At 56.9% G+C, this 14,727-nt stretch overlaps 1 protein-coding gene across 2 annotated transcripts in view; it reads left to right on the top strand.

Moving 5' to 3' along the window:
* COQ8A (coenzyme Q8A) overlaps positions 1–14,727 on the top strand; it is a 50,386-nt gene that overhangs the window by 34,327 nt on the left and 1,332 nt on the right. Inside the window, exons 5-14 of one of the 2 annotated variants that reach the window (XM_003411023.4) lie at positions 5,164–5,238; positions 8,718–8,840; positions 10,374–10,459; positions 10,618–10,758; positions 11,414–11,495; positions 11,626–11,719; positions 11,941–12,082; positions 12,366–12,473; positions 12,702–12,767; positions 13,083–13,169. In XM_003411023.4, the coding sequence (XP_003411071.1) occupies positions 5,164–5,238; positions 8,718–8,840; positions 10,374–10,459; positions 10,618–10,758; positions 11,414–11,495; positions 11,626–11,719; positions 11,941–12,082; positions 12,366–12,473; positions 12,702–12,767; positions 13,083–13,169 (1,004 nt within the window). The remainder of the gene's footprint in view (positions 1–5,163; positions 5,239–8,717; positions 8,841–10,373; positions 10,460–10,617; positions 10,759–11,413; positions 11,496–11,625; positions 11,720–11,940; positions 12,083–12,365; positions 12,474–12,701; positions 12,768–13,082; positions 13,170–14,727) is intronic. The other variant, XM_064276785.1, reaches the window with a different exon arrangement.

Genomic DNA, 14,727 nt, shown 5'->3' with positions numbered 1-14,727 from the left:
GGACAGGATAAAGGATAGTGCTGTGGGTTGACTGAATTAGCTCTGTGAAGGACTCCCTACATTGTCTTTTTTTCTCACAGTGGTTGAGACCCAGCCGTGGCTTGCCAGGCCTTGCAGAGCCGTGTCCCATTGGATCCTTTGGATGGGGCAAGAGGGTTGGGACTGCAGGGGTGGGGGGTGTTCATGCCCACTGTGGCAGCGCTGGCACCTCTGGCCTCCTGGCATGATGCCCCTTTGTTGTCTAAAGTCAGCCTTTTTCCTCTGCAAACATTTATCAATAGGGCATTTTATTTTCATTGAGATTGTAGAAATCTGAGTTTCCAGGGTTGATGGGCTGTCTGCGAGGCCTGGCGGGGGGCCATGCTCAGTGACACAGGCTCACACGGCTCTTCCTCAGCAGCCAGTGCTCTCCCGTGTGAGTGTTGACTGCACCAAGTAAGGAAGACGCACTGGGGAAATGAGCACTTGTGCCCCCGGCAGAGAGGTGTCAGGGCACAGTCCCAGCTCTCTCAGGGGCATGCTTTAAAAGGGGCTTTCATGAATATTTCACCCTCTCAGAAGCTCTGTGAAGGAGACTAGGGCGGTTGTTACTATCTGAGGAAACTAAGACCCGCAGTCAGTGTGTCCCCAAAAGCCATGTGCTTATTTGTGGCTAGGACGGTGGTCTCTCTCATGCAAGCCGAAGTCTGGGCCTCCCCCTGCAGCCAGCACGGGGAACTGTGCTAGGTGTTAGGTGCTCATGGCCCCTCCCCACCGGCCTAGTTCTGGAAACAGAGCCCCAGATCTGAGAACTTTGGAGAACGCACCACCGGAACTCACTCCATCACTCCTTCCTGCCCCTGTCCTCCTGTGCTCCCAGGCCCCGCTCTTCTCTGCTGGGGTAAGTGGGGGTGCCACGTAGTGATAGAGAAGGTAGACAACTACTGAAGGATTCCAGAGCACCTTAAAGGGAAGGAAAATGCCCTTGTCCCACAGCCTTTTCTGTGTGGACTTTCCTTGTCTTAACAGATAGGAGGGACTGTTCAATGCGCCAATAGACGGTGAAGGTTTAGAACAGTGCCTGTTACCTAGTAAGAGCTATGTAGGTGTGGTTTTAGCCATAGAGCTCGCTTTGCCCCTTGCTCAAAACAAAACAAAACTAAACTAAACCTGTTGCTGTTGAGTTGATTCATAGAGACCCCATAGGACAGACTAGAACTGCCCCATAGGGTTTCCAAGGAGTGGCTGGTGGATTCAAACTGTCATCCTTTTGGTTAACAGCTGAGCTCTTAACCACTGTGCCACCATGGGTCCAAAAAGTGCAAAGTGAAGAATGAACTGGGGGCCTCAGACACAGCAGAGGCACTCCCTTGAGCTCTGCTCTGTAAACACACCTAGGATTTCTGGCCAGTAAAGCCACAGCCACAACGAACATTTATTTGTTTGTTCCTGCTCTTAAGCACCTTTCACCCAGCCTCCTTACTAATGACGCTGCTTGTTTGAAGGTGTTTTAGTCTTTATTTTCTTTAACCTCTGATATTTCTCTGGGCAGAAGCCACATGGTTGCTGAAGGGATGGCTTTGTCTGGCCCTGATGACCTTCAGGGGGATTTCCGGTTCTGCTGAGGGCCTGGGCTCCTGGAATCACCCAGCAGACCCTCCGCCCGGGAAGCCTGGCCCATGCAGTCCTGCCTTCCCCCAGTTCCTTGACTGCAGAGTCTCTGTGAGAGAAACGTCAGGTGCTTTCTTGGAATGGGTTGGCTCCCTCTTACAGTCCAGGAGAGAAGCCAGGCTCCTGACAAGGGGCTTTGGGGGCCATAGAGCCACTTCTGTGGCAGCTTTTCCTCCAGGACTCCAGCGCAGGCTGGGCTGAGCCTGAGGCCTGTCAGAACAGGGCCAGCCCTATCAGGAGAGGCCTGCTATGTCCTAGGAGACAAGGAGCGGTTGGGGTGGGTGGAAAGGCCTGGCGACTGGGCTGCCTTGTGCTGTGGGAAGCAATGAGCACTCATGGTGTTGTCAGGAGGATGGGACCCAAGGCTGAGGGTGCTCCTCTTCCAGGAGTTGCCATCCAGGCATCACCCCAAACCCGTTGCCGTCGAGTCGGTTCCGGCTCATAGGGACCCTACGGGACAGAGTAAAACTGCCCCTTAGGATTTCCAGGGAGCGGCTAGCGGATTTGAACAGCCAGCATTTTGGTTAGCAGCCGAACTCTTAACCACTGTACTACCAGGGCTCCCCAGGCATCACTGGTTCTGGGTAAAAGAAGAGCCATTTGGTCACTGCCCTTCCCTCTCATCTAGGTTCTTGGTGACAGGTGGGGTTGGCGGGCAAGCAGCTTGTTCTCCTTTGAGCAGGTTGCTGAGGTCAGGTTGCCAGGCTGGCTCGAGCCTATTTTCCCCTGGGCTGAGCCCTTTAGGCCTGTCTTCTGTCAATCGGTGGTGCTTGAGGCCTGCTATTGGGCTGGCCCTTTGTGGGCATGCAGGGCCACAGAAGGAGCCTGAGGCCTCCTTGGTGCCTGTCCTTTTCGGTAATTTGTTTAATGACAGTCCTTGCCCCAGGAGAGCTTGGGCTCTGCCTGCAGCCTGGAAGAGGCCAGAGAAGGGCGTGACAGGCAGCTGTGTGGTGTGTGGGGGCGCCCAGCGGTGGGGGAGCTTAGCGGAGGAGCTGATGGGCTGGGAGGAGGAGGGGCTGGCTATGTGTTACCCAGTGAGGGCCAAGCTGGGTCACTTTTGCACCATTTGCCTTTCTTATAGAAGGTGTGCCTTTGGACTTGATCAGAACATAGAAAAACCTAGATCCAGAGATTTGGTGAAAGTTCCTACAGTTGGAAGGTTGATGTCTGTTGTCTATTTTGCAGAATGAATGGTGTTCTGGGCAGGGTGCAGGTGAGCGGGCGGGGAGTTAATGTTTAATCACAGACTCTGGCTCCCACTGTGCCTGGTGCCCTCAGGGAGTCAGAGAAAACAAAGCCACTCCTCCCTGTCCCACCAGTTCTGGGTAAAAGAAGAGCCAGCGCATCCAGTGCTCTAGCCCCGAGACGGCACCTCCACCTCAGGACAGTTTCTGGGTAACTGTAGCTTCCTCCAGAGATTGCCAGAGCTTGGTTTATTCTAACCCTGTGCCATCCAGTGCATTAGTCAGCAGCCACATGGGGCTACTGAGCATTTGAAGTGTAACTCATCCAAAATGAGATGAGCTGGAAGCGTAAGATACACACCCTGGTGGCGCAGTGGTTAAGTGCTTGGCTGCTAATCAAAAGGTTGGTGGTTTGAAACCACCAGCTGCTCCGTGGGAGAAAGATGTGGCAGTCTGTTGCCATAAAGATTAGCTAAAACCCATTGCCATTGAGTCAGTTTGATTCCGACTCAGGTTCACAATAGGACAGAGTAGAACTGCCCTGTAGGTTCTCAAGGAGTGGCTGGTGGATTCGAACTGCTGACCTTTTTGGTTAGCAGCCCAGCTCTTAACCACTGCACCGCCAGGGCTCCTCTGGAAAGATTACAGCCTTGGAAACCCCATGGGCAGTTCTGATCTGTCCTGTAGGGTCACTGTGAGTTGGAATTGACTTGATGGCAATGGGGTGGGGAGGTACCAAAAAAATATAAAGTATCCCTAATTATGTATTGATTACACATTGAAATTATAATATTTTAGATACATTGGGTTAAATTATATTATTAAAATTAGTTTCATCTACTTTTCCCTTTTTTGATGTGGCTCCTGGAAAATTCTAAATTACACCGTGGCTCTCATTGTGTGTCTTTATGGTGCTGTCCAGCCGTTGCGAGCAGGAGTAATGACGTTAGCAAACACTCTGTCGAGTTACTGCACGCTCAGCCTGTGGTAAGCAGTTCACTTTTATTGTGTAATTCCCACAACAGCTGTGAGGCTGGAACTGCTATCATAGCCAGTGAAAAGGGCTTGCACAGTTGCCTAGTGACAGGTAAAATGTGTTGCAAAGACATTTTTAAAAACTGAGTTATCTTTAAAAATTCATTTTTCTTTACTATTTTTCTGATTGATAAAAGGAGTGCATAATCAATCATGGCAGAAAATTTGGAAGCTATGGGAGCATGTGAGTAAGAAAGGAAACATCACCTGTAGTCTGCCCTGCAGCTTTCCTTGCTCTTATACAGGGTGCCCTGGTGGGAGCCCGCCTCCAGTTGCGGTGCTGCCCCAGGTGTGTGGGGCCGTTTGCTTGTCCACGTCACAGCTCTCTGGGGTCTGTGCTCTCTGAGGCTCGGACTAGGGCATTTTTGTCCCTTTCTTGGGCCTTTGCTGTTCCCTGGTGGCTGCAGCCTGCGTACCCGTCACCGGTTCTTCACTTAGCTCTGCTAATGAGGTGCAGCTAGCTTTGTGTAGAAAGTACGAAGAAATCGGCCTGGGGGCGGCCTCTGGGTACTCCTGCTTGGCCTCGGAGGCCTCTGTGGCTCTGGGTTCCTCCTGCCTCTTCTCTACCTTGACCCTCGTCTAGATAGTTGAGATCATCAAATGACAGACTTACAAGAGATGGTGGTGTACATGCACTTTAGTTAGAAGTTTGTAAAAGGGGAGGGAGGGCCTGTCCTCAGCCCACCATCAGTGCCCGCTGGGAGGTCAGCAGAGGTGGGGTCTATCACCTGGGCTCTGCAGCCTCTGCTCTGGGAGCCCCTATGGGTTGGGACTGGGGACACTTGATCTCTTGCTTTTGTAAAACATTCTGTTGGCCACCACCTCCCACTGCCTGCTGTGTGGTGCCTGTCCTTCCAGTCACAGACAGCTAAACCACACAGCTGCAGAGCAATGGGAGCCTTCGTGCAGACTCTGAAGTGGGTGGATCCTGTATGATGAGTGGTGGGATGTCCTTGGCCCATGGACCGTCTGTCCCTGTTCCATCTTTCCATTAGTGCCAGGTCCTTCCCGATGAGTTTTCCAGCTGTGTGTGTTATTTGGGGGATATGAGGTTGTGACCCTGGGTCTGGAGATTAGCAGAGGTGATGGGGGTGGAGAAGAGTTCTAATATAAGTACCTGCCTTGAGCCAAACGTTCTCTTGAAACAACAATACGCATCTTCCCACCTTTCCTTTGCTGTCAAATGCTTGAAGTGTTCATGAAGGCCCCCTGGCGGGGTAGAAGCTGGTGTCCGTGTGGTAGTGGCCAGCAGCCCGCTGCAGAGTGCTGACCGCCCGCACCATCCTCCCTGCAGGTCTGGCTGTGGGTCTGGGCTTTGGGGCGCTGGCTGAAGTTGCCAAGAAGAGCCTTCGCCCTGACGACCCCACAGGTGAGCCGGGCCCCTGACTGGGAGGCGCGGGCACCCAGGGAGAAGGGTGAGCCATTCAGCCCTCAGCCTTCCTTGGTGCTGACTCCAGGCCATCCTCACTCTGTCCCGTGTAAACGGTACCCCTGGAGGTGTGACACTGTTCACAGGACAGACGAGATTTACCCAGATTCTATGATAAAGTACTTGGCTGCTCACTGAAAGGCTGGAGGTTCGAGTCCACCCAGAGGCACCTGGGGAGAAAGGGCTGATGACCTATGTCTGAGAAATCAGCCATTGAAAACTATGGAGCTTGGTTCTACTCTGACACACGTGGTGTCACCATGAGTTGGAATCGACTCAGTGGCAACTCTTTTTTTGGTGTGGAGTGTGTGATGACTTGAAGGTTTCCCCTCCTGGCCCGTGTGCTCACCTGAGCCCTGTCTGGCCCGCACAGCTGCGTTCCTCAGCTTCAAGCTGAAGTGTGGCCCCTGCACTTGCCTATTGTCCTGGTGCTGCTTCTCAGGGAGCACTAGCTGGTCTGGCTGGGCCAGTGCCTGGGCCCCTGTTTGGCTGTGGTGAGGGATGTAGCAGCCTGAGTACAGACAGGCGGCTGGGGGCAGGGAGGTGTGCTGCTGGGGACAAACCCCAAAGGCCCCCTGTGTACCCACTTGGTGACAGGGGAGGCCCATGCCCTCTCTAGGCCTCATACTCTTTGTCTCTGAAGTAAGGATAATTGTCCTCTGCCTCCCGGGCTGAGTCCGAGGGTGGTGCTCCCAGCTGGTCCAGGTGGCCCGTTGTGGGCCAGCTCTGTGGAGAATGGCACAGGGACTTGGGGTGTTCATGATGCTATGATGAGAAGTGGTAGAGCAGCAGAGGCCCTCCCCCCAACCCCCAGCTCCTGCCTGTGAGGGCCCAGTGTGGGCCTTGTGTGGGCCCCTCTCCTCCAGACCTCCCCAGGCATGAGGGTGGGCCTCGGTGGGGTGAAGACTGCCCAGGACACCCTCCTCCAGGCCTCCCCAGGCGTGAGGATGGGCGTGAGTGATGTGAAGACTGTCCAGTAGAGGTATCCCTTTAGCAGGGGCCTGGGGCTGCTGAGAGAAGGGCTGGCCTGGCCTCTACCCTGTGGACTCCCCAAGATTTGGGTGAAGTTGTGGGCTGGGGGCCCCCACCCATTCAGGGGTCTTAGGCTCTCACACCTGCCTCCCACACCTTGGGGCTTCCCCCATGAGCAGGACCTGTCCTGTCTGCATTCGGCCCCCTAGATGGCCCTTCTTTCCTCACGAGACCTCCTGTGGTGTCCTCCTGTCAGAGAGGGCACTGGCCGCACCCCACGGGGCCTGAGCAGTGGGGGCATGAAGTATCGCACATGTCTTGGAAGAGGCTGGAGGGCAGGGAGGATTTGGGGGCGGGTATTTGTAGTGGGTGCTGAGACACTGGGAAATGAGGCTATGGTTTCTCTGGAGTTAGCAGCCAGCCTGCCCCAGGCACAGCATCCTTGGCCCCTGGAGGTAGCTTCCCTCCACCCCACCTCCTCCAAGCAGGGGAGAGGTCAGACTGGCTTCAGCCAGCTGGTGTCCTTCTTCAGGTCTCCTGGTCGTTGCCACTGTCCCTGGGGTCAAGGGGCTTAGGTACCATTAGCTCTGAGAGCAGGACCTGCAGCTCGGCCAGGGTGGGTGGCCCCAGTCTAGGCTCCAGTTTCCTGACCAGACCCATGAGCCCCTTGGCCTGGAGGACGCTGTAGGGAGAAGCTGTCCTGAGTAAGGGGCCTGCCCTCTGCAGCCCTCACTATTCTGGCTCCCCCCGTCCTCTGAATCAGCTGTGCTCAGTGCAGGGCACGTGCCTCTAGCCCGTAGGGATGGCCCAGCTTTGGGGAGGGGGTCTGGGAAGCCAGAATGGGCCAGGTATTGTCCCCAAGTCTCAGCTGTGGCCTGGGAGGGAAATCTCCCTTCTGCTGGGGCAGTGGCCTCTCTCCTAGCTTCCCTCCCATGCACCACTCCCAGGGATACAGGCCCAGGCTCCCAGCCCACAAGGGCCTCAGGGGCTGGGTGGGCAGAGGGGATATTTTGAGGGCTGCCCTTCCTGGCTGGCCCTCTGCTGGCCTGGCCCTGCTCTCTTCCTATGGAGCTGAATGCCCTCACTCACCAGGCCCATTCTGCCCCCTGGGATCCTTGGAGGGAGCTTGCCCCCTTTCCACATATTTGCCTTCACACCTTGGCCGGAGTCACACGTTCTCTCTGAGATTTCTCTTGTGCAGACTGATTCTCCCCAGGGCCTTCAGTCCCTGCATCCCCATAGCACCCCACTGCCTTGGTGCGGAGGCCTGAGGACAGCAGCCTCGCCTGCTTTTCCAGAACCATGTTTACACCTGTCTTCCCTACCAGGACTTGTCTTCATCATTCCCAGTACTTAGGACCTGGCTGGGGCCTGAGCAGTGGGGAGACCGGGGAGGAGGGCCCCAGGGGAGGAGCTCCTTGCACTTGGCCTCACTGGGCTTGAAAAATAGTGGGCCTTTTTGGTCCACCTTCTCCCTCCACCCTCCCCTCTGCCTTGGCCCTGGCTGCCCTGACAGCCCTAGGGGAGTGCCCAGAGTGGGGGCTGAGTGGGGAAGGGGCCTTTGGGCTGGGGTGGGGGAGAGGGCTGTGTGCTGTGCTTGACCCTGAGCCCCTTCCCTTGGGGATGGCACTTTCTGTAGCCACTGACCCCATGTGGCAAATGTGCAGTAATCCCAGGGGTGCAGGTGACCTTCGTCCAGTACACTGAGGGGTGCGAGGTGCTGACTTGGCAGTCCTTCCTGCCTAGGATGCTACATATGGGTCCCTCCCAGCCCCTCCCTGCCAGGACCTCCCCACCCCCACCAGCTGTGCCCTTCCCTCCCCTACCCAAGGCCCTGGGGGATGGATACGGAGGGAGAGGCCTCTGTGTGTGTGGGGGTGGGGGGGGTGGGGGGTGCAGGAATAGATCCCCGCGGGCACCCAGAGGTTTTGCCCAGCTTGGGAGGAGGAGTTTAAATGCACTACCAATCTCACAGCCGCTGCAGAGAAAACAGACGTAGGGACCCTGTGTCAGGCACCTGACACTCAGTTATCACCCCCTTTCCCAGACAGGATACTGAGGCCCAGAGTGTACATAGGGCCCACAGCCAGCAGAGGGGGACAGGGTTGGACCTGGGCCTCCTGACCCAGAGCTGGGTGCCCGTGGGTCCCTCCATGGCATTGAGGCCTGCAGCCATCGGCTTTGTGGAGCAGGGTGGCACTGGACTCTGAGGGAGAGCCAGTGGGTGCAGTGCAGCTGGCTGGGCAGGGAGCGGGTAGAGCCCTGTTTGTACAGGCAGCGGGCATCTATCGGTGCCACAGTGGGGGCGCTGGGCCAGGCGGGCACGGCTCTGATGAGTGGTCTGCTCCCGGCCTCTTGCTTCTCCTCTGGGGCTGAGGAAGGTTGGGTTGGAAGAGGCCTCCGAGACCCCAGAGAGGGAAGGTGGTGGTGACCCCTTCTGCCCACAGGGAAGAAGGCTGTGTTGGACTCCAGCCCCTTCCTGTCAGAGGCCAACGCCGAGCGCATCGTGAGCACGCTGTGTAAGGTGCGCGGGGCTGCGCTCAAGCTGGGTCAGATGCTGAGCATCCAGGGTGAGTGGGGGGCGCAGCTGCTCTCTGGGCGGGGTGGGGTGCAGGGACTGCTCTCTGGGCAGGGTGGGGCGTGGGGGTTGCTCACGGAGTGGGGTGGAGTGCGGGGTGGCTGCTCACGGGGTGGGGTGGGGTGCGGGGGCTGCTCACCAGGCAGGGTGGGGTGCAGGGGCTGCTCACGGGGCAGGGGTGGGCTGCGGGGGCTGCTCACAGGGCCGGGTGGGGTGCAGGGGCTGCTCATGGGGCAGGGCAGTGGGGCACTTGGTTGCTCGCAGGGGAAGGGCCCGGGGTACACAGTCTGCTGAGACAGGGAGGTGGGGGGCCTTCCCGAGCAGCAGAGAGCACTGTGGCCCTTGTCAGCTTCCAGGGCAGGGCGCAGTGGTGGAGAGCATGGGGCTTGGCTGGCCATAAGGGTGGGGTGGGATTGAAGAGAGGTGTTTTCTGGTGGGAGTCCCTGGGTGGTACAAATGGTTAACTATGTTTGCCTACTAAATTAAAGGGTGGAGGTTCGAGTTCACCCAGAGTCTCCTCAGAAGAAAAGCCTGATGACCTACTTCCGAAAAATCAGCCATTGAAAACCCTACAGAGCCCAGTTCTACTCTGACACACGTGGGGTCGCCATGAGTCGGAATGACTCAGTGGCAACTGGTTTTTTGTATTTATATTTAGAGGGTCAGTTAAGTGTGTGATAGAACTTCTGCCTGGAATGTAAGACTGCTGGTAGCGGTGCTATTTTAAAATGCTTTAGAAAAATCTTTAATAATCTGGGAAGTGCTTCCTAAGAAAAGCAGACTATAACAGTTTCCATACAGCGTGACTCCAGAGATGAAAAAAACTGCACAGAGAAAGCATTAGAAAGGAAGAAGAACAGTAGTTCTCTCTAGGGGTCAGATTGTGGGTAATTTCAGTATTTTACTAAACTTTTATTTTCTAAATGTATTTTTTTTCTTCTTATAGTCTTAAGCTATACACATTTCTAAAAAAAAAAAAACAAAAAATCTTCTCAGGTCATGGGGTGGAGGTGGGGTGGTTCAGAGCCCCAGCTGGGTTGTGTGGCCAGGGGCTGACCAGGAACCCACTTGCAAGACTCCCAGTTAAAGGGCTTCCTAGCATCGGGGCTGTGGGATGTGGGAGAGGTGCTTCCCGGGCTGGCGGGGTGTCTGTCTCCCAGGCTTACCTGTTGCCTGCAGTTCTCAGGTGCACAGGCCCTGGGTCAGCAAAGCCCTGGTGGCTCTTCAGGGTCCTTCGTCCACAGCATCAGTAGGGTGTTTGCCGGGTGGGAGAGAGGGAGCTGCATCTGGGCTGCCATTTGGCTTCAAGCTCGTCACTGTGTCTGCACCCCACTTCCACGTTGGTGGAAGGACAACACCTCCACCCCCCACCCCCCACCCCCCGCCAGGTGCTGGAGCTTCATAAGGTGGTGTTTGTGGAGGGCGACTGGCCAGGTCTCGTGGCCACGCTGTTACTGGCCTGTGTTCTTTCCTTCTAAAGAGTTAGTTCTCTGCTCTCTGCACTGACTTTTCTCCTGCCTTCCAGATGACGCTTTCATCAACCCCCATCTGGCCAAGATCTTCGAGCGTGTGAGGCAGAGTGCCGACTTCATGCCATTGAAGCAGATGATGGTGAGGCATTGGCTCGCATCTGAGTCCTTCTCCCCTACCCCAGGGTCTGAGCTCAGGGGGTCGAGGTGGCCCCGTGGGAGCCGGGTGGACTCTGGGTTGCTGCTCAGTGTGTCCTGGGTGCTGTGGCTGAGGTCATGCCCCCTGGCCTCTCCCTCCAGAAAACCCTCAACAGTGACCTGGGCCCCAACTGGCGGGACAAGCTGGAGTACTTTGAGGAGCGGCCCTTCGCAGCCGCCTCTATCGGGCAGGTGCACCTGGCACGCATGAAGGGAGGCCGTGAGGTGGCCATGAAGATCCAGGTAGGCCGCCTCGGGGCATGTGTGTACGTGGGCATGTGCCCGGGCCTGTCCCCACACGGCTGCGGGGAGCTGACCAGGCCTGCAGTGTTGTCTCCGTCCCTCCACCAGGCAGGCCCCAGCCATGTTTTCTTCCTGTCCTCATGTGTGGGTGGCAGTGGCTGCTTGAGGAGTGTTAACTGGATGACTGGGAGGTGGAACAGCCTCCTAGCAGTTATGGTTTGGGTTGGGTGAGGATGGGGTCATGTGATGCCCAGCATCTTGGGCCTGAGCTGGAGAGGCCTGGGCCCTGAGTTGGGCTGCTGTTCCCAGGGCGAGTGAGGGAGGTCCGCCTCTGTGCAGCCTCCGCCCTCCTGCATTTCCAGTCAGAGTCGAGAGAAGGAGGCTGGACCAGACTGTTCTCTGCCTCTTCCTTCCACCCTGAGCTGGCATCAGCCACCCTGCCGCTTCTGCTCTGGTGTTGGGGGTGTGCAAGGTGGAGAATAAGAAGAAGGTTGTGATGGGGCCTGGGGTTACAGCAGCCTTGAATCTTGGCTGCTGATTCATCCAAGATGTGGGGTCGTGGGACACAGCTGGGAGGTTGACAGATCGTGGGGAGTAGGGCCCTCAGAGGGGCCCTGCCTGTTGGCCTGGGGTTACCCCTTGCCTCCCCCCACAGTACCCCGGCGTGGCCCAGAGCATCAACAGTGACGTCAACAACCTCATGGCCGTGCTGAACATGAGCAACATGCTTCCAGAAGGTCTGGGCGGGGCCGCCAGTCAGGGGCATAGGCAGCAGCCTCTCGGGAGTGGGTGGCAGCGTTTGGGATGGATCCCTGGGAGGCTGGTCCCCGTGAGCCCTGAGCCAACCCTGCTGTTCTTCCTGCCCAGGCCTGTTCCCTGAGCACCTGATTGATGTGCTGCGGCGGGAGCTGGCCCTCGAGTGTGACTACCAGAGAGAGGCTGCCTGCGCCAGGAAGTTCAGGTGCGGCTCCCGCCGGGCACCGATGTCTGCAGCTCTGCCTGCGCCCCTGCCTGTGGCTCCCGTGGGTGCTCCACCCTGGCCTCCAGCAGGGAGGGCGAAGGTGCCCCCAGCTCTGAGGGCTGGAGGCTCAGTGCATGGCAGGGCCCCCCACAGGCTGGGCCCCTTGTTGCCTGGGGTGGGGTGGGGCTGTTGCCATGGCCATGACCTTCCGCCCCCACCAGAGAGCTACTGAAGGACCACCCCTTCTTCTACGTGCCCGAGATCGTGGACGAGCTGTGCAGCCCCCACGTGCTGACCACTGAGCTGGTGTCTGGCTTCCCTCTGGACCAGGCTGAGGAGCTGAGCCAGGAAATTCGCAATGAGGTGGGTCTGAGCTGGAGAGAGTGTGGGGTGGGGGGCCAGGGCGGAAGCCCTGCTATTCCGGTGTTGCTGTGACCCAGAAGGGGTGTAGACAGGTGTCACCTGGCCCTGGAGGGCAAGAGCCTGGTGGCTGCCTCCCTGCACCCAGGTGGGACCCTTGGAATCAAAACTCCTGGGTAGAAGTTGGGGAGGGCTGGGGTGGAAAACAGGGAAGAAGCAGCAGTCGGGGACGGCTCACCCGATGCCCGGCACCAGACCCCCTGACACAGGCCCTGCTGTGTCCCAGATTTGCTACAACATCCTGGTTCTGTGCCTGCGCGAGCTGTTTGAGTTCCACTTCATGCAGACAGACCCCAACTGGTCCAACTTCTTCTATGACCCTCAGCAGCACAAGGTGAGCTTCTGGCTGAGCCCGTGTGGCTCTCCAATCCAGGAAGCCCTACCAGGCTGGCCCAGCCTCAGTGCACCCCTGGGGCAGGGATGGGAACCCCTCAGCCTGTCTCTCCTCCCTGGAAGAACCAGGGGGTCTCAGCGTGGCCCTCCATCCATCCCCCCTTCCCTGCCCCACATCCCCACCCAGGAACACAAGACCAACCTTCCCCTGATCTCTCCCCTTCCCCAGGTGGCCCTTCTGGACTTTGGGGCAACTAGGGAATTTGACAGGTCCTTTACCGACCTTTACATCCAGGTACACTTGGGGCGGGGGCCTGGCCTGGGACCGGACAGGGTACTTGGGGGCATGAGGGAGGGAGAGTGGCTGGAGTCCTGCCCTGTGTGCCCATCTGTGCTGGTCCCTGTGGTCTGGTGACGGTGGACGAGGCCCGGCCTGGTGGGGCAGCACTGGGGTGGTCTCCAGGCCCGGGTCTCCTGAAGGGAGAGTGTAAGAAGGAGGAATGTGGGAGATGTGTTGTTGGCATTGGGGGAGAAGTGACAGGTGGTGCCTCCCTGGCACCTGAGAGCCTTTCTTTTGAGCTGCCCCTCAGGCCCCCTGTGCTCTGCCTAGATCATCAGGGCTGCTGCTGACAGGGACCGGGAGGCCGTGCTGAAGAAGTCCATAGAAATGAAGTTCCTCACCGGCTATGAGGTCAAGGTAAGTGGCAGCTCCAGGGCTCCTGGGGGCTCTGCACACAGCGCAAGGCCACCTGGACGGGATGCCTGGGGCAGGGCCAGGGGGTAGAGCCCACAGGGAGCGGGTAGCTGACTTCTCTGTGATGTTTCCAGAGCGGTGGGCAGTGGTGGAACCTTAGGATGTAAACAGCAGCTCCTGAGGGGTCGCCATGGAGCCCTGGGCCTCCCTGGCAGAATATGAAGGCCCAGGCCCACCCCAGCCTGTGTGTACTCTGCTTTAGGTGTTCAGAATAGCAGGCTGGGGCGGCTGAGCTGGGGGACTTGGCTTGATGCTGTTCTTAGATTGTGTGTGGGTTCAGGGCCAGATCCCCCGCTGAAGCCCCTTCTCATTCAGCCCATTTAGACTTGCCTTACTGGGCTTATTCAGGCTGGAGTTCAGGGCCCTGGTGAGGACCGATGAGATGGAGAAACCCCGGCCCCCCTTTTATAGGGCCTCACTGGGGGTGTGGAGAGAGTTGGAAGAAATCTCAGTGGCCCTTTAGATAAGGGGGTTGGCTGTGCTCCTGTCACCGGAGGCGGCACTTCTCTGACAGTAGAAAAACCACAACCAAACCCATTGTGTCCAGTCAGTTCCAACCCCATTCTGATTCTGATTCATAGTGACCCTGTAGGGCAGAGTAGAACTGCCTCATAGGGTTTCTAGGGAGCGACTGGTGGATTTGAACTGCCGATCTTTTGGTTAGCAGCCTGAGCTCTTAATCACTGTGGGTGAAATCTTAGATCTAATACCTATTAAGAGCGGGATTTTAGGCAAGTTAGATTTTTTGAGCCTTGCTTACCTCGTCTATAAAATAGAGCTAATTATATCTATCAAGTGATCGACTGCTAACCGAAAGGTCAGCCATTCAAAACTACCAGTGGCTCTGTGGGAGGAAGATGTGGTAGTCTGCTTCCGTAGAGATTTACAGCCTTGGAAACCCTATGGGGTCACTTAAAAAAAAAAAAAAGCCAAACCCATTGCTGTTGAGTCGATTCTGACTTATAGTCATATGACTCCTAGTGACCCTATAGGACAGAACAGAAATGCCCCATAGAATTTCTAAGGAGTGGCTGGTGGATTTGAACTGCTGACTTTTTGGTTAGAGCTATAGCTCTTAACCACTGCACCAGAGGGGCTGCAAATGGGGTAGCTGTGAATCGGAATTGATGGTAGTGGGTTTGGTTTTGGTTTTTCAAAGCCCTCAGTAAATAGTAGCTCGTTACTTCCTCAGCCACTGTCTCAGGGAAGCCTGACTTAATGTCTGGTCCTCACTCCACCCCACCACCCTAGCAGTCCATGTGGGTTGGTCCCTCTTCCCTTGCCTTATGCTGGTATGGCAGTTATGTATTTCTTCTGTTCCCTCATTAGGCTGCAAGTTCCCTATAGGCAGACACTTAGTCTCCACGTGGCACCGAGCCTTGCATCCAGCAGATGGCCACTGACCATGTCCTGGGTTGGTTCTGCCAGGCTCACAGACCATGGCTGGCTCGCCTGCCACCTTGGGTCCCCAGGGACTTGGTTCTTACCCTGAACAGTGTTT

This window comes from Loxodonta africana, chromosome 25 (assembly GCF_030014295.1).
Source record: "Loxodonta africana isolate mLoxAfr1 chromosome 25, mLoxAfr1.hap2, whole genome shotgun sequence".
Lineage (NCBI taxonomy): Eukaryota > Metazoa > Chordata > Mammalia > Proboscidea > Elephantidae > Loxodonta > Loxodonta africana.
Note: the sequence above shows the minus strand (reverse complement) of the source record. Positions and strands in the feature narration are given on the sequence as shown.